General features: G+C 42.4%; 1 protein-coding gene across 1 annotated transcript in view; it reads left to right on the top strand.

Annotated features, from left to right (window-relative positions):
* Positions 1–649: 649 nt before the first annotated feature.
* LOC134340763 (zinc finger and BTB domain-containing protein 44-like) overlaps positions 650–24,638 on the top strand; it is a 45,611-nt gene continuing 21,622 nt past the window's right edge. The window contains exons 1-4 of the mRNA XM_063038248.1: positions 650–767; positions 4,304–5,350; positions 10,895–10,979; positions 13,508–13,671. Of these exons, the coding sequence (XP_062894318.1) occupies positions 4,339–5,350; positions 10,895–10,979; positions 13,508–13,671 (1,261 nt within the window). The 5' untranslated portion in view covers positions 650–767; positions 4,304–4,338. The remainder of the gene's footprint in view (positions 768–4,303; positions 5,351–10,894; positions 10,980–13,507; positions 13,672–24,638) is intronic.

The raw sequence follows: 24,638 nt of genomic DNA, 5'->3' as shown, positions 1-24,638 counted from the left end.
TCGTGATTGGTCAAAGAATAAAGGGATACAGATGACTAGATGAACCAGATGGCCTAATTCTGCTCCTATATCCTATGGTCTTTTGTAAATTCTGTTTTATTCCAGGAAATGCCTGCAAAAAAATGAATCTCTTGGTAGCTTATGGTAACATATACGTACTACTTTGATAATACGTACAGAAATAATACGTACTTTGACTACTGTTATTTTTCCTTGAAATTATTTGGCGAGATTTTAAATCAAGTCGGAGTTAAATATATTCAGTTAAGGACTGAGACCCCATCTATAAGTCCAGCGTGATATTTATCCCTACAGTCCTCTTCCATTCCATTCCTCATGAAGCGCCTCGGCCCGAAACATCTACTGTTCATTCCTCTCCATAGACTCTGTCTGATTTGCTGAGTCCCTCCAGTATTTTGTGTGTGTTACTTTCAGTTCTTCAATTCCCTGGTCATGATGTCGCTACAGCTTTGGCGCAGAACGTGTGCCGATTGCAACGTTGCATCAGTACAAGACATTGAAGGGAGGTGCGGGCGCCAGGTGAATGCAGTTGCTGCGTGCTCATTCTCCGGACTCCCAGGCACGACTGTCAATCACGGCCCGATCACCTGCCAGCCACGCCCCCTCGTTTTGAGTGACAGCCGCAGGCGCGCGGGGCAGGCCGGGAACAAAACAAACGCCAGCGCGGAGCAGCGGCGGCGGTGGCGCCGGGATTGGGAGCTGCCGTCACCTCAACTCAACTCCCCTTTCCTTTCCCCTCACATACGGTGAGTCAGCGTGCCGCCGGAGCGCGGGGCCTCGACCCTCTTCCCCGCCACTTCGGCCTGGGCCTTCCATCACCATCTCCCCCCCCGCCCCCTTCCCAATACAGCCCAAGCCGCGGCCTGGGCTCTGGGCCTGCGGCCAGGGGGTTATGCTGTTACCGCCGTCGCTCCGTGTCTCGGGCACTTGTGGCGTCAACAAAAGGCCACCCGTCGTCTGGGACCCTTAGAGGAGAGAAGCGTGGCCGCGCCCAACCTGGGCGGGGGTTGGGGGCAGAGCTTGGGGCTCGACCCGATTTGGCTTTAGTGTGGGTCAGTTCCTTCCCCTCCCCTGGGCGTAAGATGATCCAACTTGGCTGGATGGTACCGAGCGGAGAGGGGTGCTGGGCACGGGATGTCCAGGGGAGGGGCAAGTGATGGACACAGGATGATCCTAGGCGAGAAGTAGTAGTGGTGGGCAGAGATGATCCAGGGAGGGGCAGCTGATGGGCATGGGATGATCCCAGATTGGGGATGTAGTGGTGGGCATGGGATGATCCCAAGTAGAAGATAGTAGTAGTGGGTAGGGATGATCCACGGACGGGCAGCTGATAGGCATGGGATGATCCCAGATGGGAGGGTATGGTTGTGGGCATGTGATGATCCCAGACAAGAGGGGTGTGGTTAAGGGTACGTGATGATCCCAGATGGGTGTATGGTGGCATGGAGTGATCCCAGATGTGTGTGTGGGGGGGGGGGGGTGTTGGTAGCCACAAGATGATCCCAGATGGAAGGTAGTAGTGATGGGCAGGAATGATTCCTGATTTTGGGGGGGGGGGTTGTGGTAGTGTTCACAGGATGATTCTAGATAAGGTCTGTGCTTGTGGGGGGGGTGAGAATGGGATGATCTCAGATGGGTGGGGTGTGGTGTTAGGCACAGTGATAATCCCAGGTGGAGAGGGTGGGCATAGTGATCCCTGGTGTGGTGATGGGTGGCATGGAATGATCATTTGTGACATGAGATAATATTTTGGCAATGGTACTGGGCATGGGATGATCCCAGGTGGGGGTGGTTAGTAAGCATGGGATGAATCCAGGCAGAGGGTAGTGGTGGGCACTTGATGATCCCAGACAGGGAGGGTGGAGGGCATTGAACTAGTCGCGGGGGGGGACTACAGGATGACCCAGAGTGGTGTGTGGGGGAGGTGTGATAGGCACAGAATGATCCCAGTTTTGGGAACTGGATAAACCCAAGTAGGGAGTTTAACCTGGTGTCCCAGGTCACAGCTCAGCATCATTAAAGTTTGAGACTTTCTTCCACACTCGCTGCCCCCTTCCCCGAGTTTATGTATTTCAGTCTTTGTTGAAAACCTGAGTGCTTGTTGCTGATCACTTCCTGGTGATTCACTGCTCTGCACTGTTGGTGAATTCTGAGCTGAGTATGGGAGTAATCTTTGCTCATTCTGACCTGTGTGTTGTTTGGATAAAGTTGATAGTTACTAAAGTGAATAGAGTGGCACAGTGTGCGGTTGCGATTTAAGCTTGTTGCTTCCAAGGGTGTGGAAATACAATCAATGCTTTCAATGGGGAGTTGGATAGGTTCCTAAGGGAGGTTACTTTGAAGAGTTACAAGGAATCTGTTAAGGAATGGAATTAACTCGATTCCTTCAAGAAAGGTGGCATAACTTCATTGGGTCAAATTGCTGTCATCCTTGCTGTTACATTTCTGCTGCTGTGGAATGTGAAGGTGCATTATTTTGCTATATTGATGGAAAAGAGCAGATCAGGGGGCCAGTAGAAGAGTCCTGGAAACAGTACGGTTTAGAGGATCTGAATGGTGCAGACTAATAGTTCCCACTTCCAATCAATTGGCACTGTTAAAATTCCAAGCAAGCAAACAAGACACGAAACAGTGAAATGTGTGCATGAATGGTTCAGTGGAGGTTCAAGTTGTTAACTTTAGATTTGATTTGAAAGCTGCAGCTACCTTGGTTGATCTACCACCATAAAGTAGTAAGAACTTCAGTACTACCAAAACCAAAAGTTTTAACTAAATATGCTTATTAACGTAGTAAATTGCCTGACACTAGCTGGCAAGTTCAATCATGACAATGCAGCCACTGCTTCAGAGCTACAGAAGTGAATGTGCTCCCAATGCCTTTTGAAAGTAAACATAAAGAAGTCACATTTAATAAGCTTCTGATCCTGTATTCCAAAAGTAATGTTCCAAAAGAATTGTGTAATAATGTGAATTTAACAAAGCATGAAGGTTTTTTAATTCAGTTAATCATCATTGAACACCTCCATCATTTCTGGTGACCGATCTGTTAAATTTTTCTATTTGTGATTTGGACATACCTGTGAACAATTGCAATTCAGCCAGATGATAAAAGTTTCTTGTGTATGTATACCAGGATAGTAATTGGCTGACTTACATCTGGATTTCACCATCAAACTGATTGTAAAATATACATGAATCAAGCAAATCATCTTGTTTTTAATGCTTTCATATCTTTTGGCGGTATGCATTTGGTTATCACTTGCATGGTGCTGTCTTCTCCCACACCATTACAGTATTTGGAATACAATTGAGCACATGTAAAAATTTGATTACTAGATAGCACAGGTAATACCAGCTGGCATTAAATGTAGATTTGTTGCATTACTAAAATAGGCGGTGAAGGGAACTGTAAAAAAAAAAGGTGTAATCTTTCTACTAGAAGGTGAAGCGAGTATAAATAGTTCATCTCTGAAAGTTTGACCTAAAATTTGTTCAGAATGAATTTAAATTGTGTTCTTGTGGTGCTGTATAGAATAATCCTTTGTATTCAGGTTTGGGATTAAATTAAATTAGATTAAATTGCTCTTATGAGGATAATTACTGAATTAGGTGTGTTCTGGAGTTAAGGTATATAGCAAATATTAATTTCAACAGCAACCAACCTTCAGATCTGAATATGGATTGTAGATTAAATTTGAAATGTAAATTCAATGATCTTCCTAAAGCTGCATTTTAGAGTATTTACAGAGCAGGAAACACCCAGTTAACTGACATATATGTCTGTATATGCATGAATGCAATCAACAGTCGCATGAATACGACTCAGAGACCACAGTAATGAACACTCATTTTGGGTGCATTGGTGGGAAGACCGTGGAATTTGGAAAGCTACATGTAACTCAGAAGAAGCCTTATGAGGGCATTGTAACTGTAGAAATAGTCTTGTTACCTTTGTTCTTCAACATAAAAATGTGCTGTAATGTTGGGATGGGGAGTGTCTTGCTCTCACTCTCTCTGTCTCTCTCTCCATCTCGTTTGTCCCAAATAAACCTGCATCTCTCTCTCTAGTGACTTCATTCACAGTCACGACAAGGCATTTAAAAAAATTAATATACAGCACAGTAGTGAAGTTGCTGCCTGGTAAAAGTGTTATATCAACCAATTTTCCCAGCACTAGCATTTTAATGTGGGGTTTCTTTTGATGGCTAACAAACTAGTTAATGTGCCAGAGATTGTATTGAACTTGAAAATACAAAATAAAATGCAAATGTCTTTCCTTCAGGTGCTTCAACGTTTTGAACGCAGTGAAGAACAATAATGGGTCTAAAAACTTTCACACACAACTCTCCAGTCCACAGTCAGGAGCTTCTGGGAAAGTTAAATAAATTACGCAACGAAGGGCATTTCTGTGATGTGACAATTCGGGTCCAAGACAAGGTCTTCAGGGCCCACAAAGTGGTCCTTGCTGCTTGCAGTGAATTCTTCAGGGCAAAACTTGTAAACCAATCGAATGCAGATGAGTGCATTTTGGATTTGAATCATGTAACTGTCAGTGGATTTTCTCCATTGCTGGAGTATGCATATACTGCTACACTTGCCATAAATACAGAGAACATTATTGATGTCTTGGCTGCTGCTAGCTATATGCAGATGTTCCATGTAGCCAACACCTGTTCAGAGTTCATGAAATCAAGTATCCTGTGGAATACAAGCAGTAATCCGCCAGGGCCTGTTCCTTCACTTCCTCAAGAGAACAGTAGTGCTTGCATCGTTCAGTCTCACGATGACAGTCTCTCTCCAGTATCTTCAGAATGCAGTTCTGTTGAGAAAAGTAAGCCCAGGGAATCTCGCCGAAAACGGAAGAACTTCATTATGATGTCTCCAGAGAGTCCCACCGAATCTGCTGCACAGCCCAACTGTTCTCAAGTTGTGAACCCCTCGGTGGCTTTCTCAGACAATAGGACCCAGCAACCTGTGGACTCATCACTGTCATTTCAGTGGACACACCCTGTGGGTGCTGAGCGTCGGACTCTCAGCGAAAAAGCAAAGTCAACGGAAAGTGTGAGGGTCGTGGAACAGCCCATAAACACTGAGGTGACGGGGCGGGTGCCCGAGTACACCGCCTGTGAAAGTACAAAAGCAACGTCACCCCCTATACTAGAAGATGATGTGAGGATCAAAGTTGAAAGGTTGAGTGATGATGAAGGCCATGACCTTGTATCACAGCCTGTCAGTGCATCACAGAGTTCACTTAGTGACCATCAAACTGTACCAGGAAGTGAACAGGCTCAGGAGGATTTATTGATTAGTCCCCAATCATCTTCTATTGGTATGTACTACTGAACTTCAAACAGGCTTCAGTCTTATCCATTATATTCATGCTTTAGTCTTATATTAACTCATTCTGAAATCTCCATGACGCTTCAGGTGTCATAGCCCTGGTTGAGGTGACTTGTGGATTATTTGCTGTACACAAAGCAGCAATGGGTAGAGCAGTCAATTAACAATACCCAGCTGTAGTTAATTAGGAAGAAACAAAAGTAATTTGCATGTTGATTGTCTTCTTTCCCCTCAGAGTATATGAAGTTTATTTGCAATACCTGCTGAACTAATATAGTCTTCCTTCAAGTCAGTTGGAGTGACAAGTGAGCCCTTTGTTTTTATCAAAATGCTGTCAACTCACTGCAAAACTGGGTCATGCTGCAGGTGGTTATCAATCCACAGTTAGTCTGGCTAGCCTGCCCACGTGTTGAGCACTGACTGCCAGGGTAGCAGTAGAGTTGCCCTAATTTAAATTCTCACCTAAACATTCTTAAGAATTATTGTAATTTTTTTAAAAATCTGTAAGCTCAAGTATTTCTTCATTATTTTATTCACATGACATTTGGAAAGTCACTGTCAAAATGTTATAACTGAATGTTGAGCTGGTAATGGATTCATTGACACCAAGTTCCTCAATGTATAGTGGTGGTACTTCCTGTGTAAACATTTTGTAGACAGCAGTGTTGAACAGATTGCTCTCCTTATACTTTCGGACATTTTTTTAAATTTTACGTTTTCGAAGGAAGCTATAATTAACGTTAACCAAACTGTGCAAGGCAAGTGTTCTTTGGTTAAGTGTAACTCATTCTCTACAGGTTGAGATGAAGTAATTCCTCTGTGATGTTTTGAAGCATTATTTCTTTAAATCATGTATTTGTTTTATAAAAAACTAAATCTATCAGTTAAATAATTGTTTTTATGAAGTATTTTCATGCCATCTTTGTAATTTATTATGATTTCGTATACGATCTTTTCCATCCTCCCTATATCCTTTTCTAGAGAATAGATGTTATACACGTTGGGCAGTTTCTTGAGGTCATGGATGACCTAATTCCACCACCTAGTCAGGTGACCGAAGACTCATGAGAAATGGGCAGGTAGTACTTCATTTAAAAAAAAATGTGGATATCTTGTTTGGAACGTTCAGCATTCCTTGTTTGCACAATGCCTCTACATGTTTTACCATCTTAGAGGTTGGAAAGCTCAGGTCTTTCCAAGATACAGTGACATGCAAAAGTTTGGGCACCCCGGTCAAAATTTCTGTTACTGTGAATAGCTAGGCGAATAAAAGATTAACTGATTTCCAAAAGGCATGAAGTTAAAGATGACACATTTCTTTAATATTTTAAGCAAGAAAACTTTTTTATTTCCATATTTTACAGTTTCAAAATATCAAAAAAGGAAAAGGGCCCAAAGCAACAGTTTGGGCACCCTGCAAGGCAGTACTTAGTAACACCCCTTTGGCAAGTATCACAGCTTGTGAACGCTTTCTGTAGCCAGCTAAGAGTCTTTCAATTCTTGTTTGGGGGATTTTTGACCATTCTTCCTTGCAAAAGGCTTCTAGTTCAGTGAGATTCTTGGGCTATCTTGCATGCACTGCTCTTTTGAGGTCTATCCACAGATTCTCAATGATGTTTAGGTCAGGGGACTGTGAGGGCCATGGTAAAACCTTCAGCTTGCGTCTTTTGAGGTAGTCCATTGTGGATTTTGAGTTGGGTTTAGAATCATTATCCTGTTATAGAAGCCATACTCTTTTCATCTTCGGCTGTTTTACAGACGATGTGATGTTTGCTTCCAGAATTTGCTGGTATTTAATTGAATTCATTCTTCCCTCTACCAGTAAATGTTCCCCGTGCCACTGGCTGCAACACAAGCCCAAAGCATGATTGATCCACTTCCGTGCTTAACAGTTGGAGAGGTGTTCTTTTCATGAAATTCTGCACCCTTTTTTCTCCGAACATACCTTTGCTCATTGCAGCCAAAATGTTCTATTTTAACTTCATCAGTCCACAGGACTTGTTTCCAAAATGCATCAGGCTTGTTTAGATGTTTCTTTGAACCTTTTGAATAGAACTTTTTGGCCGCAATGAGCAAAGGTATGTTTGGAGAAAAAAGGGTGCAGAATTTCATGAAAAGAACCCCTCTCCAACTGTTAAGTATGAGGGTAGATCGATCATGCTTTGGGCTTGTGTTGCAGTCAGTAGCATGGGGAACATTTTCTGGTAGAGGTAAGAATGAATTCAATTAAATACCAGCAAATTCTGGAAGCAAACATCACACCGTCTGTAAAAAAAAAGCCGAAGATGAAAAGAGGATGGCTTCTACAACAGGATAATGAACCTAAACACACCTCAAAATCCACAATGGACTACCTCAAGAGGCACAAGCTGAAGGTTTTGCCATGGCCCTCACTGTCCCCCGATCTGAACATCATCGAAAATCTGTGGATAGACCTCAAAAGAGCAGTGCATGCAAGGTGGCCCAAGAATCTCACAGAACTAGAAGCCTTTTGCAAGGAAGAATGGGCAAAAATCCCCCAAACAAGAATTGAAAGACTCTTAGCTGGCGACAGAAAGCATTTACAAGCTGTGATACTTGCCAAAGGGAGTGTTACAAAGTACTGCCATGCAGGGTGCCCAAGCTTTTGCTTCGGGCCCTTTTCCTTTTTTCTTATTTTGAAACTGTAAAAGATGGAAATAAAAAAAGTTTTCTTGCTTAAAATATTAAAGAAATGTGTCATCTTTAACTTCATGCCTTTTGGAAAATGGTTCATCTTTTACTCGCTTCGCTATTCACAGTAACAGAAATTTTGACCAGGGGTGTCCAAACTTCTGCATGCCACTGTATTCTTCCACTTTATTCACTTGAGGACCAAGAATTCCCATGAGTTGTTACTTTTTTTATAGGGAGATTTTCAGCACATCTTTTGAATATGTTCTTTGTTCTTCCTGGAAGTTGCTTACTGTGAGCTCAAGGTTAAGTGTTAGTTTTTGGGAAGTTGGTGTCAGATATGGGGCCATGTAATCAGAGGCTGAATCACACTAGATTCTGAGCCAGGGCATTGGATTCATAGACAAATCTATGTCACTGAATTGGAAAAGTTTGCTGAAACAGCATTAGTGCTTTGTGGTATCCACTGTCGTTTGTATCTGGAGCAGGCAAGAAGTGAAGGTCACTGTTGATTAGTAGCTTATGTTAGATTTAAGCTCTTCAGTTTGTTGAAGATTGTGCTGGCACCCTGGAGCTGATGACTTTTGTCAGTTATGTCACTGATGTCTGCCAGAGAGGTTGACTTGAGATACTGAAACTAATCCAAGTTTCTAAGGATCTCATTGTGGGGTTTAACTGTGGTTGGAGTGGATGATTGGGAAAAGAAGTAGAGTTGTCCAATATGGACAAGTTAGGAGATCTTTTGTTTCCTTGAGATCCAGTTTGCTTCAGTTAAAGAATTTCTAAATCTCAGCACTCAAATCTGTACATCTGCTTGTCTTATCTGCTTACTGTCGATCAACAACTGAAGCTGGAGTGGAGATGTTAAAAGTTGAATGAATTCTCTTTTTCCTGTAGGTCAATGGCAGGAAACACATTGGAGACAAATTGTGAAATTGGGGCAAGAACAAAGATTAAGTTTGATGGCACAGCCTGCTTCACCTCATTTCCACTGGGATGGGGTATGTGGTGGACCTGTTGGCTAGGATTGCAGCTTGTGTAGCAAAAGCACGTTTCCAAGGACAGTTAAAGTTGAGAATTCTGCATAACCACTGTCTCCTGACAATAGTTGGAGGCTCTTCTGAAGGCAAAGCCATGTACAAAGGTTGATTCTGTCCTCTGCATTTTTTTTCTTGGATTTTTCAGTGTTGTGAAAATCTGTGTTATACCTACAAATTCCATTCATTTATGTTACATCTCTGGGAGGGGCATTGTGGCTGCTGGGAGTAGGATCTTTGCATTGACTTTCCACGAGGAGCATTTCAAGAAAAACTTTCAGGAATTACTACAATCAGACTTTTCTCCTTTCTTGAATCTACTGAGATTGTCAAGTATCTTTTCCTCTTCTCAGATAAGGACATACATTTGAGCAAGAGATACTTATCTGACATGTTTTAACACTTCAGCAGGGATTCTGTCTGCTCTGGAGGCTTTTTGTTTACTTGTTCAATAGCGTTTTGCATCCATGATGACATTGGTATAGTGTAATGCAAAGATTGCAGCCCATGCTGTGTTCTGTGATGGGTCCCAGTATCTGCAGTAGATTCAAAACTCTGGAGATCTTTGAAATGTTCCTTCCAGTTGCCACTAACTGCTTTTCACCTTGATGAACTTTCCTCTACTCTCAGCTCTGAATGGGGTGGGTCTTTGCTGTTTGAATGATGGATAGTCTTGATAGCCCGGATGAATCGCGTGTGGTTATCAACTTCTTGCTGGACCTCTCATGCTTGTCCCACCTGCCAGATAGGATCATAGAGAAGTACAGCACAGAAACAGGCCCTTACCCATCTACTCCATGCCAAAAACTATTTAAACTGCCTATTCCCAACGACCTACACCTGGACCATAGCCTTCCATCTCCCAACTATCCATGTACCTATCCAAACTTCTCTTAAGCATTGAAATTGAGCTCGCATGGACCACTGGTGCTGGCAGCTCATTCCACACTCACAACCCTCTGAGTGAAGAAGTTTCCCCTTGTGTTCCCCTTAAACTTTTCACCTTTCACCCGTAAGCTATGACCTCTGGTTGTAGTCCCACCCCACCTAACCTCAGTGGAAAAAACTTGCTTGAATTTGCCTGTCTATACCACTCATAATTTTGTATACCTCTATCAAAACTCCTACATCTTCTACATTCTAAAGAATACTGCCCTGACGTATTCAATCTTTCCTTATAACTTTTCCTCTGCACTCTTCCAACCTTGTTTACATCTTTCCTGTAGGTAGGTGACCAAAACTGCAGACAATATTCTAAGTTATGCCTCACCAATGTCTTATAGCACTTCAACATAACATCTCTTCTCCTGTACTCAATACATTGATTTAGGAAGGCCAATGTGCCACAAGCTTTCTTTACGACCCTATTTATCTGTGACGCTACTTTCAACTTGTGTTTCAGATGGCAAGATCTTTGGTGAATCTCAAATTTCAGAAGTCAGTCCAAGAATGTTTTGTGTTTAGGACTATTAATTTCTGGATCTCACGGTCATTTTCATCAATCCAGTTTGTCTTTTCTGGTTGAGAAGCAGTGTTTCTTCACATCTGCTGATTGTGGTGGATTTCACAACATTATTTAATATTGTCATTAATGCCTGTGCAAAACACTTACGAATATTTGTTTTCTTTTTTGCATTGGTTAAGCATGAAGTGTGTAGATTTGTTGTAGTTTATTAATCTGCTTTAGTGAATTATTATCAAATTGGCACAGTGTGAAATTCCAATTACAGTGTGTTGATTTTTAAGCAATATTTGCTTTCATTGCAAAATTCAAGTACAGCGGATCACTTGTAAGTTATTGTCCTATTAAATGTTCAGTGTCATTTACTTTTTGCTCTAAACAGGTTCAGTAGATGAAGGAGTTACAGAAGGGCTACCAACACTTCAAGGCACTTCCAATGCCAACAATCACCCAGATGATGATGATAGGTAGGTAGTCTTTGTACACACAAGGATTTAGTTCAAGCCGACTAGAGAGTAATATAATGAGATGAAGTAGCAGTCAGTGGTTTTTAAAACTGAATAAAATACAATTGTCAGTTGTGGAAATCTCTGTCTAAAAATTAGTTTTCTGATGTGTTCATTCAGATGGTTGTATAATTAAAATCAACACATGCAAGTCAGAAGGCTCTGGCTGCATCATACCTACTTTCCCTGTAGAAATTTTATATGCCAAATTTCCTTGTTCAAGTTAGTCATTCAATCATATACGTATATACTGCCAAATGAACAAAGTTCCTCTGGACCAAGGTACACGACACAGTATTTATAACTCACAATGCATAAAGTAATATTACCACAAATAAATTACCTATTAATACAGTGCATTTACAACACAAGTTAAGTACAAATCAACTCAAGCTCCAAAGCCAATGAGGAAGGTGACAAATTATCTGATGTTCATTAAGAATGAGAATTAGTACATTTCTTGATTCTGGTGGATATTCCACAGCATTGCTCAAAATACATTTCATTGTGCGTTGTTTTACAAGATGAGTATTATATGATGAAAAATACTATTGCGTATATTTTACTAGTCTTTCCCTAAACTGCTTTAAGGAGCCCTGTGCTCTAACCCTATAAAACAACAAAGTGCACTTGCTGTAGTGTAGTGACTGGATCATTAAAGCATTTCTTAAGTAAATTGGAGGATAATTGCTTGTTCATCTCATGATCGACGTATGTTTTCAGATCAGTAAATTGATTCTATTTCGCGTGATCAGATGGTTAAAGTAAATCTGAAATGACAGATTCATTTAACAACATTAATTAGTTTTGAGATGAAATAATATCTCCATATAATTTAGGGAGTGCAACAGGAGGATTTTTTTTAATAGATGGAGGAGGAGAAGGATGCTCAAGATGCTATGGACAAAGTACAGAATTTATGGAGTTGGGGCTTAGATTTATGGGTAGTCATAGTCATACTTTATTGATCCTGAGGGAAATTGGTTTTTGTTATGGTTGCACCATAAATAATTAGTAATAAAACCATAAATAATTAAATAGTAATATGTAAATTATGCCAGGAAATAAGTCCAGGACCAGCCTATTGGCTCAGGGTGTCTGACCCTCCAAGGGAGGAGTTGTAAAGTTTGATGGCCACAGGCAGGAATGACTTCCTATGATGCTCAGTGTTGCATCTCGGTGAAATGAGTCTCTGGCTGAATGTACTCCTGTACCCACCCAGTACATTATGTAGTGGATGGGATTGACCAAGATGGCATGCAACTTGGACAGCATCCTCTTTTCAGACACCACCGTGAGAGAGTCCAGTTCCATCCCCACAGCATCACTGGCCTTACGAATGAGTTTGTTGATTCTGTTGGTGTCTGCTACCCTCAGCCTGCTGCCCCAGCACACAACAGCAAACATGATAGCACTAGCCACCACAGACTCGTAGAACATCCTCAGCATCGTCCGGCAGATGTTAAAGGACCTCAGTCTCCTCAGGAAATAGAGACAGCTCTGACCCTTCTTGTAGACAGGTACAGTATTTACATCGGAGGATTAAATTTTGAGCTGTTAGTACATGAGCACTAGATCATTAACAAAGTAACAAAGGGTTATGTGAAATTTGATACATGATGGGATATAGACCACAAAATGTTGGAAAAGCTGAAGTATATAGCGGGGGGTGACTAATTGGCCACTTTTAAAGATGTCACCCAAATGCAAACTAGATACTTGAATTCTGAAATAAAAAAGGAGAAAGTACTGGAAATACTAAGTGAGTTAGGCAGCATCCGTGGAGAGAAAAGCACAACTAAAGTTTCAGGATTAAAAAGAACTATCATCAGGAGTGATTAAGCTGCAGTATGCAGGGAGCAAGATGACAGTTTTTTTTAGTAGTGCTGGTTGTTTTGACCTTGGGATTTCAGTTAATATTTGATCTCACTAATATAAGAACTACGTAGGGAAATCATCTTTTACTGATTGTTGCTCCAGGCGATTGCATATATAAAGTTGTACCAAGTATGCAAAGTTTGAATAATGGTAATTATCATTTGATTTCAGTACAACTTAATTTTAGTTATTCCTGTCCAGTTGCTCTTAGACAATGTATGCTGCTTTTGGAAAATTGAGAAGAAGTTGTTTATAGTGATAATTTCAATACATACTGAGTTCTGCATTCTATGATCAGTTTGGTGTGCTGGCTAACATGCAAAATACTGTGGAAGCTGGAAATTTGAAATACAGATAGAATGTACTCAATTGGACATTTGCAGAGAAAGAAACAGTTACTGTTTCATGTCATTGACCTTGTGTATATTTTATTTTCAGTAAACTCAGTTTTATGTATTGCAGATGGAGAGTATACATCCTTGATCAAAATTAGACATTATACCTCTTTTAAATGTGCTCTTAAGTGTTTAGTTTTTTGATAAAGCAAAGAATTAGTTCACTTCTCTGTTGAATGGTTGCACTTTTACGCTGATGTTCTCTGATCTTTCTAGGCTGGAGAGTGGGCAGTATTCCTACCAGCTCTACATAAACCCTTCCACAAGTGGCACAGAAAGACCCAGTCCAAATGGTCCTAATAAGCCTTTTCAGTGTCCTACATGTGGTGCTAGGTTCACGCGCATCCAGAACCTCAAACAGCACATGCTTATTCACTCAGGTAAGTGTTGATGTAAAGGCAGTATCTGTTTTTAAAAATGTGATCTTGTGACTTGTATAACTCTTTTATGCTGTTTTTCTCCATTTTTGAGTGCTTATGAATGTGTACAAAAATGTACAAAAACAATAAGGGTTAAATTCTGGTGGAGGCAAAATGTTCTGAGAAGTCAAAGGTAAACTGGTGTAGTTAAACTTTTACAGAAAGATTTCTGAGACGTGCAAATTTTAGTGCTTGAAGGCAGAGCAGAGCATCCTAAACATGCTGCAAAAATGGCCACTGTTTAGAAGGTCTATTCTGTAGCTGTTATTACAGTTTGTGACAGATACGGTTACAATTGATTGATAACTGTCATGCTTATCATTTAGTACTTTTGAGGTGTATTTTGTTACAAACTCGACTACGTCGACTCAGGCCTAGGGGGCCGGCGTTGGGCACGATGACAGACTCTCCACTTCTCCCTCTCCCTATCAGTGTGTTCAGCTCATCTACATTAGCCGCGCCGCTGTCTTCTAGGAGCGTGTTGACCATAGTCTTGGGAGGGTGCCCAGGGTTCATCCTCCCGTGCTTGGGCTCCCATATAATGACTAGGCTGGCAGGTAGCTCGGGATGGCGTAGACAGTGCCCTGCTAGTTGCAGTCTTCTCCCCTCGATTTTTGTGGTGAGCATTGGTAGGTCGTCATAGAGCTCGACGTTCGTCATGTGATGGTTACAAAAGAAGACACTGGAGATAATCTTATTAGTAATTCAGAGATTTAATGAAATTTTGTTAATCACAAGTTCACTGAAAGTGCGCAGTTTGAGGGTTGTGAAATATGATTGATTAACTGAGGGCGCAATAATACCTGAACAAATGGATGGGGTGCACTGAGTTTATTGGTTGTACCACATCACATTGTCTCAGATTTCAGAGACAACCACCTTTAGATAGTTTGTACTTAATATTATTTTTGTCAAGTGTTATCTTTGTTTCACCAAGTACATGTAACTTCAGTAAATGAAGTTCAGTGCATCATTTTGCAAAATTCACAGAATTAGATAATAAAGCCATAGCAACACAAAATGTTGAAGGAACTCAGGAAGGAGTAATCAGTCGACATTTCTGGCTGAGACCCTTCATCAAGATGAAAGGTCTCAGCCCGAAATGTTGACTGTTTGTTCATTTCCATAGATGCTGCCTGGCCTGCTGAGTTTCTCCAGCATTTTGTGTGTGTTGCTTTGGATTTCCAGCACCTCAGATTTTCTCATGTTTGTAATAAAACCATGTTGTCTTGAAATATGATGAACATCGACATCCTGATGATGAATGTAGGGTTCAATTAACAGTTTCCAGTTTAAGCTCTGGCACCAGGCAGAAAACTTTTTTTCAAATGTCAGTGGGCAGGTCGATGTTGCTAAAGACAGAGCAGACTACTGGCCTGCTCAAGTGTGGTTTAACACCAAAGCTAACTGGTAAATGTTAACTACGAGGTGTTAGGTGGATCAACAGTTATCAGTGCTGACTGTTCTAAAGTCGGAAAGTTAATGTTCAAGAGTAATAAGGAGTATAGAATTGTATACTTGCATCCAATATTAAAATGTGAAAATCATCACAATTCCCGGGTAAAAGCCCAATTTAATGATAAATGATTCCCTAATCTATTAAAAGATTTTGTATTTCTTGTGGGTCCTAGTGCAGTATTTCCGAAAAGTTAATTTTCAGGTTGAGTCGGTGGTAAGGAAGGCCAATACAATGTTAGCATTCGTTTTGCGAGGTCTAGTATATAAATACAGAATTTAATGCTGGGGCATTTGTCAGATCACGTTCGTAGTATTGTGAGCAGTTTTGGGCCCCATATCTAAGGCAATAGACAATAGGTGCAAGAGTAGGCCATTCAGCCCTTCGAGCCAGCACCGCCATTCTCTGTGATCATGGCTGATCATCCACAATCAGTACCCCGTTCCTGCCTTCTCCCCATATCCCTTGACTCCGCTATCGTTAAGAACTCTATCTAACTCTTTCTTGAAAGAATCCAGAGAGTTGGCCTTCACTGCCTTCTGAGGCAGAGCATTCCACAGAACCACAATCCTCTGTGTGAAAAAGTTTTTTCTCAACTCCATTCTAAGTTGTCTACCCCTTATTCTTAAACTGTGGCCTCTGGTTCTGGACTCCCCCAACATTGGAAACATGTTTCCTGCCTCGAGTGTGTCCAATCCCTTAATAATCTTATATGTTTCAACTCAGATCCCCTCTCATCCTTCTAAATTCCAGTGTATACAAGCCCAGTTGCTCCAATCTTTAAACATATGACAGTCCCGCCATCCTGGGAATTAACCTTGTGAACCTACGCTGCACTCCCTCAATAGCTAGAATGTCCTTCCTCAAACTTGGAGACCAAAACTGTACACAATACTCCAGGTGTAGCCTCACCAGGGTCCTGTCCAACTGCAGAAGGACCTCTTTGCTCCTATACTCAGCTCCACTTGTTATGAAGGCCAACATGCCATTAGCTTTCTTCATTGCCTGCTGTACCTGCATGCTTACTTTCAGTGACTGATGAACAAGGACACCTAGATCTCGTTGTACTTCCCCTTTTCCTAACTTGACACCATTCAGATAGTAATCTGCCTTCCTGTTCTTGCCACCAAAGTGGAGAACCTCACATTTATCCACAATAAACTGCATCTGCTCACTCACCCAACCTGTCCAAGTCACCCTGCATTCTCATAACATCCTCCTCACATTTCACACTGCCACTCAGCTTTGTATCATCGGCAAATTTGCTAATGTTACTTTTAATCCCTTCATCTAAATCATTAATGTATATTGTAAACAGCTGCAGTCCTGGCACCGAGCCTTGCGGTACCCCACTAGTCACTGCCTGCCATTCTGAAAAGGACCCATTAATCCCTACTGTGTTTCCTGTCTGCCAACCAATTTTCTATCCATGTCAGTACCCTACCCCTAATACCATTTGCTCTAATTTTACCCACTGACCTCCTATGTGGGACCTTACCAAAGGCTTAGAAAGGATGTGCTGGCATTGGAGGCGTCCAGAGCTAGTTTATGAGTATGATCCCAGGAATGAAAAAGGTTAGCGTATGAGGAGTGTTTGATTGTTCTGGACACGTACTAGCTGATTTTCTTGTTCAAAAATACATGGAATTTTTTTACAATTCACTATCAAATATTTAATGTAATTTTGTCAACTATTTCTAACTTTGATGCTGTGGTTGCTGTAAATCGAGAAATATGCCTTGATTATCTGGTAATGTAGCCAAAAATCTGGGTGTTAATAAATTATTTTTGTTGTGGTCTGCTTCCAAATCTAACACGTGTTGAATTTTGGTTGTAATCCTTTTCTTGGAAATGGGTTACATAAAGAAAAATAAAAGGGATTCAACTTTGGTTATTGAAATGATAAATGCACTTTAGTAAAGATTTTATTTTGTGAATTGTTCCAGCCGATTCAGAATAAATCTATATCTCAATTAGTAAACTGGGTGAAGAAACATGGCAGCGAGACTCTTGAATTGCTGCCAGGAGTTTGATTAATGTTTAAGGATAGGAAAAGTTGGTAACTAAAAGATGTACAAATTTGGATTCTTAAAATGATTAATCCTGAACAATAACAGCTATAATTCTTGTTCGAGTTGATTGTTGCCCTAGAAATTCATTTGTATGCAGCATGTTTTTTTTGTGTGAGTGAGGAGGTTGAAATTTGGAGTAAAATAGCTTACAAATGTAAGTGACCATTCCAAGTCCGAAGTTCTACTGTGGCTCCCAGATTATATAAATTCAATTCAGCAACACGCACAAACTGCTGGAGGAACTCGGGTAGCATTTATGGAAATAGTCATAGTCATACTTTATTGATCCCGGGGGAAATTGGTTTTTGTTACAGTTGCACCATAAATAATAAATAGTAATAGAACCATAAATAGTTAAATAGTAATATGTAAATTATGCCAGTAAATTATGAATAAGTCCAGGACCAGCCTATTGGCTTAGGATGTCTGACCCTCCAAGGGAGGAGTTGTAAAGTTTGATGGCCACAGGCAGGAATGACTTCCTATGACGCTCTGTGCTGCATCTTGGAGGAATGAGTCGCTGGCTGAATGTACTCCTGTACCCACCCAGTACATTATGTAGTGGATGGGAGACATTGTCCAAGATGGCATGCAACTTAGACAGCATCCTCTTTTCAGACACCACCGTGAGAGAGTCCAGTTCCATCCCCACAACATCACTGGCCTTACGAATGAGTTTGTTGATTCTGTTGGTGTCTGCTACCCTCAGCCTGCTACCCCAGCACACAACAACAAACATGATCGCACTGGCCACCACAGACTCGTAGAACATCCTCGGCATCGTCCAGCAGATGTTAAAGGACCTCAGTCTCTTCAGGAAATAGAGACGGCTCTGACCCTTCTTGTAGACAGCCTTAGTGTTCTTTGACCAGTCCAGTTTATTGTCAATTCGTATCCCCAGGTATTTGTAATCCTCCACCATGTCCACACTGACCCCCTGGATGGAAACAGGGGTCACCGGTACCTTAGCTCTCCTCAGGTCTACCACCAGCTCCTTGTCTTTTTCACATTAAGCTGCAGATAATTCTGCTCACACCATGTGACAAAGTTTCCTACCATAGCCCTGTACTCAGCCTCATCTCCCTTGCTGATACATCCAACTATGGCAGAGTCATCTGAAAACTTCTGAAGATGACAAGACTCTGTGCAGTAGTTGAAGTTTGAGGTGTAAATGGTGAAGAGAAAGGGAGACTAGACAATCCCCTGTGGAGCCCCAGTGTTGCTGATCACTCTGTTGGACACACAGTGTTGCAAGCACACATCCTGTGGTCTGCCAGTCAGGTAATCAAGAATCCATGATACCAGGGAAGCATCCACTTGCATCGCTGTCAGCTTCTCCTCCAGCAGAGCAGGGCGGATGGTGTTGAACGCACTGGAGAAGTCAAAAAACGTGACCCTCACAGTGCTCGCTGGCTTGTCCAGGTGGGCATAGACACGGTTCAGCAGGTAGACGATGGCATCCTCAACTCCTTGTCGGGGCTGGTAGGCGAACTGGAGGGGATCTAAGTGTGGCCTGACCATAGGCCGGAGCAGCTCCAGAACAAGTCTCTCCAGGGTCTTCACAATGTGGGAGGTCAATGCCACCGGTCTGTAGTCATTGAGGCCGCTGGGGCGTGGCGTCTTCGGCACAGGGACGAGGCAGGACATCTTCCACAGTACAGGAACCCTCCGGAGCCTCAGGCTCAGGTTGAATACATGGCGAAGTACTCCACATAGCTGAGGGGCACAGGCTTTAAGCACCCTGGTACTGACACCATCCGGTCCTGCAGCATTGTTTGGGTTGAGACGTTTCAGCTGTCTTCTCACCTGTTCAGCTGTGAAGCCCACCGTGATGGTTTCATGCGGGGAAGAGGTATAGTTACGAGAGCAGGGTGGGGGACTGTGAGGAGGGGTAGGAAGGGAGAGTGGAATATGTATTGGTTGGGGGCTGACAGCAGATGGCTCATGCGGGGGATGGGCAGGGGCCACAATGTCAGACCTGTTATAGAACAGATTAAGTTCATTGGCCCTGTCCACACTGCCCTCAGCTCCTCTGTTGCTAGTTTGCCAGAACCCAGTGATGGTCCTCATACCCTTCCAGACCTCTCTCATATTGTTCTGCTGCAGTGTCCACTCAAGCTTCCTCCTGTACCTGTCTTTAGCCTCCCTGATCCTGGCTTTCAGGTCACTCTGTATTGCCCTCAGCTCCTCCCTATTTCCATCTCTAAACGCCCTCTTTTTCGCGTTCAGGATGTTCTTAATGTCCTTTGTCACCCATGGCTTGTTATTTGAATAATAAAGGACAGTTCTTGTCGGAACATTGCAGTCCACAGAGAAGTTGATGTAATCAGTGATGCACTCTGTGAGCCCATCAATATCCTCTCCATGTGACTCACAGAGTGCCTGCCAGTCTGTCACCTCAAAACAACCCTGGAGCGCCTCATAAGCCTCCTCCGACCATTTTCTCACTGTCCTGGAGGTTGCAGGTTTACTCTTCACCAGAGGCACGTAGCAGGGTTTTAGATGCACCAGGTTGTGATCTGACCTTCCCAGTGGGGGGAGGGGAGAGGAGCTGTATGCATCCTTAACGTTAGCGTACATCAAATCCAGAGTCCTCTCCCCTCTGGTGTACAGCTCACATACTGCGTGAAGTTGGGCAGTGTTCTAGCCATGATAACCTGGTTGAAGTCACCTGAGATGGTAATGAGGGCACTCGGGTGCTGGGTTTGTAATCTGGCTATGACGGTGTAAATGATGTTACACGCCGACGTCGGGTTGGCAGAGGGAGGGATGTACACAACAACCACAATTGCATGCGAGATTTCCCTTGGCAAATACTATGGCTGGAGTCCAACAGCAAGAAGTTCAACATCCGGGTTACAGACACGTTCCTTGATCGTAATATGCCCAGGATTGCACCATCTGTTATTTACCAGAACCGCCAGCCCCCCTCCTTTACGCTTACCGCTCTCAGTGCGATTCCGGTCAGCTCGAACAGTCTGGAAGCCCTCTACGGAAACGCTTTGATCGGGTATGTCCTCGTGCAGCTACGTCTCAGTGAAGCACATGACACTACTCTCCCGAAATGTTCTCTGACTCCTGACAAGTGCCATCAGTTCGTCCATTTTATTCCCCAGCGATCTCACATTTCCCATGATGAGAGAGGGAAAACACGGCCTATAACTTCTCTTCTCCATAAGCCTCTGTTGTCTCGACCCGGTCCTCTTCCCTCGCCTTTTTGATCCCCCTCTGCATCTTCTGTGTTTTCCTCCAGATTTCAGCTGGGGTGTCCGCTGCTCTGTTCGCTAAGCTGGCAGGCATGAGCGCAATCAATTGGTCCCTGGAATACACAATGCGGCCATCCTGCTGCCCTGCTAACGAGACGTGTCCGAATGTAACTAATTCCAGCGCTAAAAAAAATGTAAAACTCTCTCCATCAGCATGTTAGAGAGGGTGCAGCTTCAACGTGTTACCGTGAGAAAAAAAAACAACAAATAACTAAGTTAAAAAGTTTAAAAGTAAGACACTACGGAGCAACTGTAACAGGCTGCATGCACAACCGGCGCATGCGCACAATCCATGAAAAGAGTACAGCTGGCATTTTCAGCCGCGACCCTTCATCAGGACTGGAAAAACATGATGAACCAGAGGCAAGAAAGTGGGGGAGAGTAGGAAGAACCACAAGGTGATAGGTGTGTGAAATGGTAAAGATGCGGTTGAGGGCAGCGTTGATGGTGGAGGAAGGGAAGCCCTTTTCTTTGAAGAAGGAGTATATACAGTGGAATGCAAAAGTTTGGGCACCCCGATCAAAATTTCTGTTACTGTGAATAGCTAAGCGAGTAAAAGATGAACTGATTTCCAAAAAGCATAAAGTTAAAGGTGACACATTTCTTTAATATTTTAAGCAAGATTACTTTTTTATTTCCATATTTTACAGTTTCAAAATAACAAAAAAGGAAAAGGGCCCAAAACAACAGTTTGGGCACCCTGCAAGGCAGTACTTAGTAACACCCCCTTTGGCAATTATCATAGCTTGTGAACGCTTTCTGTAGCCAGCTAAGAGTCTTTCAATTGTTTGGGGGATTTTCTCCCATTCTTCCTTGCAAAAGGCTTCTAGTTCTGTGAGATTCTTGAACCGTCTTGCATGCACTGCTCTTTTGAGGTCTATCCACAGATTCTCGATGATGTTTAGGTCAGGGGACTGTGAGGGTCATGGCAAAACCTTCAGCTTGCGCCTCTTGAGGTAGTCCATTGTGGATTTTGAGGTGTGTTTAGGTTCATTATTCTGTTGTAGAAGCCATCCTCTATTCATCTTTGGCTGTTTTACAGACGGTGTGATGTTTGCTTCCAAAATTTGCTGGTATTTAATTGAATTCATTCTTCTCTCTACCAGTAAATGTTCCCCGTGCCACTGGCTGTAACACAAGCCCAAAGCATGATTGATCCACCCCCATGCTTAACAGTTGGAGAGGTGTTCTTTTCATGAAATTCTGCACCCTTTTTTGTCCAAACATACCTTTGCTCATTGCGGCCATAAAGTTCTATTCAAAAGGTTCAAAGGAACATCTAAACAAGCCTGATGCATTTTGGAAACAAGTCCTGTGGACTGATGAAGTTAAAATAGAACAGGAAACAGTTACTGGTAGAGGGAAGAATTAATTCAATTAAATACCAGCAAATTCTGGAAGCAAACATCACACTGTCTGTAAAAAAGCTGAAGATGAATAGAGGATGGCTTCTACAACAGGATAATGATCCTAAACACACCTCAAAATCCACAATGGACTACCTCAAGAGGCGCAAGCTGAAGGTTTTGCCACGGTCCTCACAGTCCCCCGACCTAAACATCATCGAGAATCTGTGGATAGACCTCAAAAGACCAGTGCATGCAAGACGGCCCAGGAATCTCACAGAACTAGAAGCCTTTTGCAAGAAAGAATAGGCAGCGATCCCCCAAACAAGAAATGAAAGACTCTTAGCTGGCTACAAAAAGCGTTTACAAGCTGTGATACTTGCCAAAGGGGGTGTTACTAAATACTGCCATGCAGGGTGCCCAAACTTTTGCTTCGGACCCGTTTCCTTTTTTGTTATTTTGAAACTGTAAAAGATGGAATTAAAAAAAGTTTTCTTGCTCAAAATAGTAAAGAAATGTGTCATCTTTAACTTTATGCCTTCTGGAAATCAGTTCATCTTTTACTCGCTTAGCTATTCACAGTAACAGAAATTTTGACCAGGGTGCCCAAATTTTTGCATGCCACTGTATCCTCAGTTCTGGAATGAAAAGCCTCATCCTGAGAGCAGGTGCAACGGAGATGGAGGAATTGAGAGAAGAGGATGGTGTTTTTACAAGTATCAGGGTGGGAAGAGGTGTACTCCAAGTAGCTGTGAGAATCAGTGGGTTTATAATAGACATCAATAGATTAGCTGTCTCCAGAGATCGAGAAAAGGAGAGAAGTGTCAGAAATGGATCAGGTAAATTTGAGGGCAGAGTGGAAGTTGGAGGTAAAGCTGATGAAGTTGATGAGCTCCGCGTGAGTGCAGGCAGGAGCACCAATGCAGTCATCGATGTCGCTTAGGAAAAGTTGGGGAGGATACCAGCATAGACTTGGAACATAGACTGTTCCTCAAAGCTGACAAACAGGCAGGCATAGTTGGGACCCATGCGAGTGCCCATGCTACCCCTTTAGTGTGAAGGAAATAGGAGGTGCTGAAGGAGAATTTACTAAGAGTGAGGGCAAGTTCTGCCAGATGGAGGAGAGTGGTGGTAGAGGGGAACTGGTTAGGTCTGGTGTCCAGAAAGAAACGGAGAGCTTTGCGGACTTCCTGGTGGGGAATGGAGGTGTATAGGGACCTCCCTATAATCCTAATATTATAGGAATATTCATTTATTTATTGAGATACAGCGCAGAATAGACCCTTCTGGTCCTTCGAGCCGAGCTACCCAACAATACCCGATTTAATCCCAGCCTAATCATGGGGCAATTTACAATGACCAATTAACTTAATAACCAGTATATCTTTGGGCTGTGGGAGGAACCCAGAGCACTCGAAGAAAACCCATGTGTCACAAGGAGAACATACAAATTCCTTACATACCCGGGTTGCTGGTATTGTAAAGCGTTATGCTAACCACTATGCTGCTATGCTGCTAGTCTCAGTAATGGTGACGGTAAAGATCACTGGATTGTGATAACAATCCAATGACTATCAGAGGAGGAACTTTGATAATTTTGCTTGATCTGGTCAAGGTATGACTCCAAGCTCAGCAAAGTTCTTGCTATTTAAATACCCTCTGAAATAGATAAGTTATGCAGTTTGAGGGCAATTGGAAATGGCCAGTAAATGCTGGCTAATAAATATTTAGGGCTGGAAGACTGGTTCTTGGATAGCAATAGCATTGTTGAAGCTTCCAACAAGAATGAAAATCAGATCATGGTGGCAGCAGTCAGAGTTTCCAGCCCAGCATACAAAGCGGTGTGTGACTCCTGCCTTTGTGCAGTGCTACCTGTGATACCCGGCATTAGATGCTCTCATATAGTCCCCTGGCATGGAACTTGTTGGGAAAGATGGACAAACTTACATGCAAGTTGGATCTGGAACCTTTCCTCCCTATTTCCTATCTATTAATTCTCTTCCACATCCTACGCAGGTCGGACAATATCCCAAATATTATGCAAGCTCTTCAGCTTTCATCTATTGCCTACCCCATTAGAGTCTTCTCACGAGGTACAGTACACTAACAACATTGAAACAAACTGACCTCTGTGGTACCTTTGTAGTGCACCTTTTCTTGCGCTCTACAGTTTTATTGTGATTATTGTGTACATTTACCCAATTTACAGGCAAGCTTTAGTGCTTGCCTTATTTAAAGGGATCACAATTTATTTACAGGTTTGCTTTTAAGTTATTTGGAACCAAGCTTTCTGTTGAAAACTACAATTGCCAGCTTTGAAAAAAAAAGATTGTATATTCCTTGCTACCTATAGTAGTGTTCATCATATAGATTGAATATACCACAGTTTATAAATTTCACAATTTACATTATTTGTATATTAACTAGTATTTAGTTATAGAGCAACACACACAAAATGCTGGAGGAACTTAGCATGATCTATAGAGAAGAATAAATATTCGGCATTATGGTCTGAGACCCTTCATCAGGACAGGAAAGGAAGGGAGAAGAATCCACCCATCTGATCTCACCTATCACTTTCTAGCTTGGCTCCCTGTCCCTTCCAGTTACAACTGCCTATCATCTCCTTTTAGGGCCTCTCCTCTTTCTCTCATGGTCCATACTCCTGTCAGGTTCTTTCTTCATCCCTTTACCCTTTATACCTATCACCTCCCAGCTTATTACTTTATTCCTCCTTCCTCCCCCCCCTACCTGGTTTCACCTATCACCTCCAAACTTATCCTTCTAC

This window comes from Mobula hypostoma, chromosome X2 (assembly GCF_963921235.1).
Source record: "Mobula hypostoma chromosome X2, sMobHyp1.1, whole genome shotgun sequence".
Taxonomy (NCBI): Eukaryota; Metazoa; Chordata; class Chondrichthyes; order Myliobatiformes; family Myliobatidae; genus Mobula; species Mobula hypostoma.
This window is presented reverse-complemented; position numbering and strand designations above follow the sequence as displayed.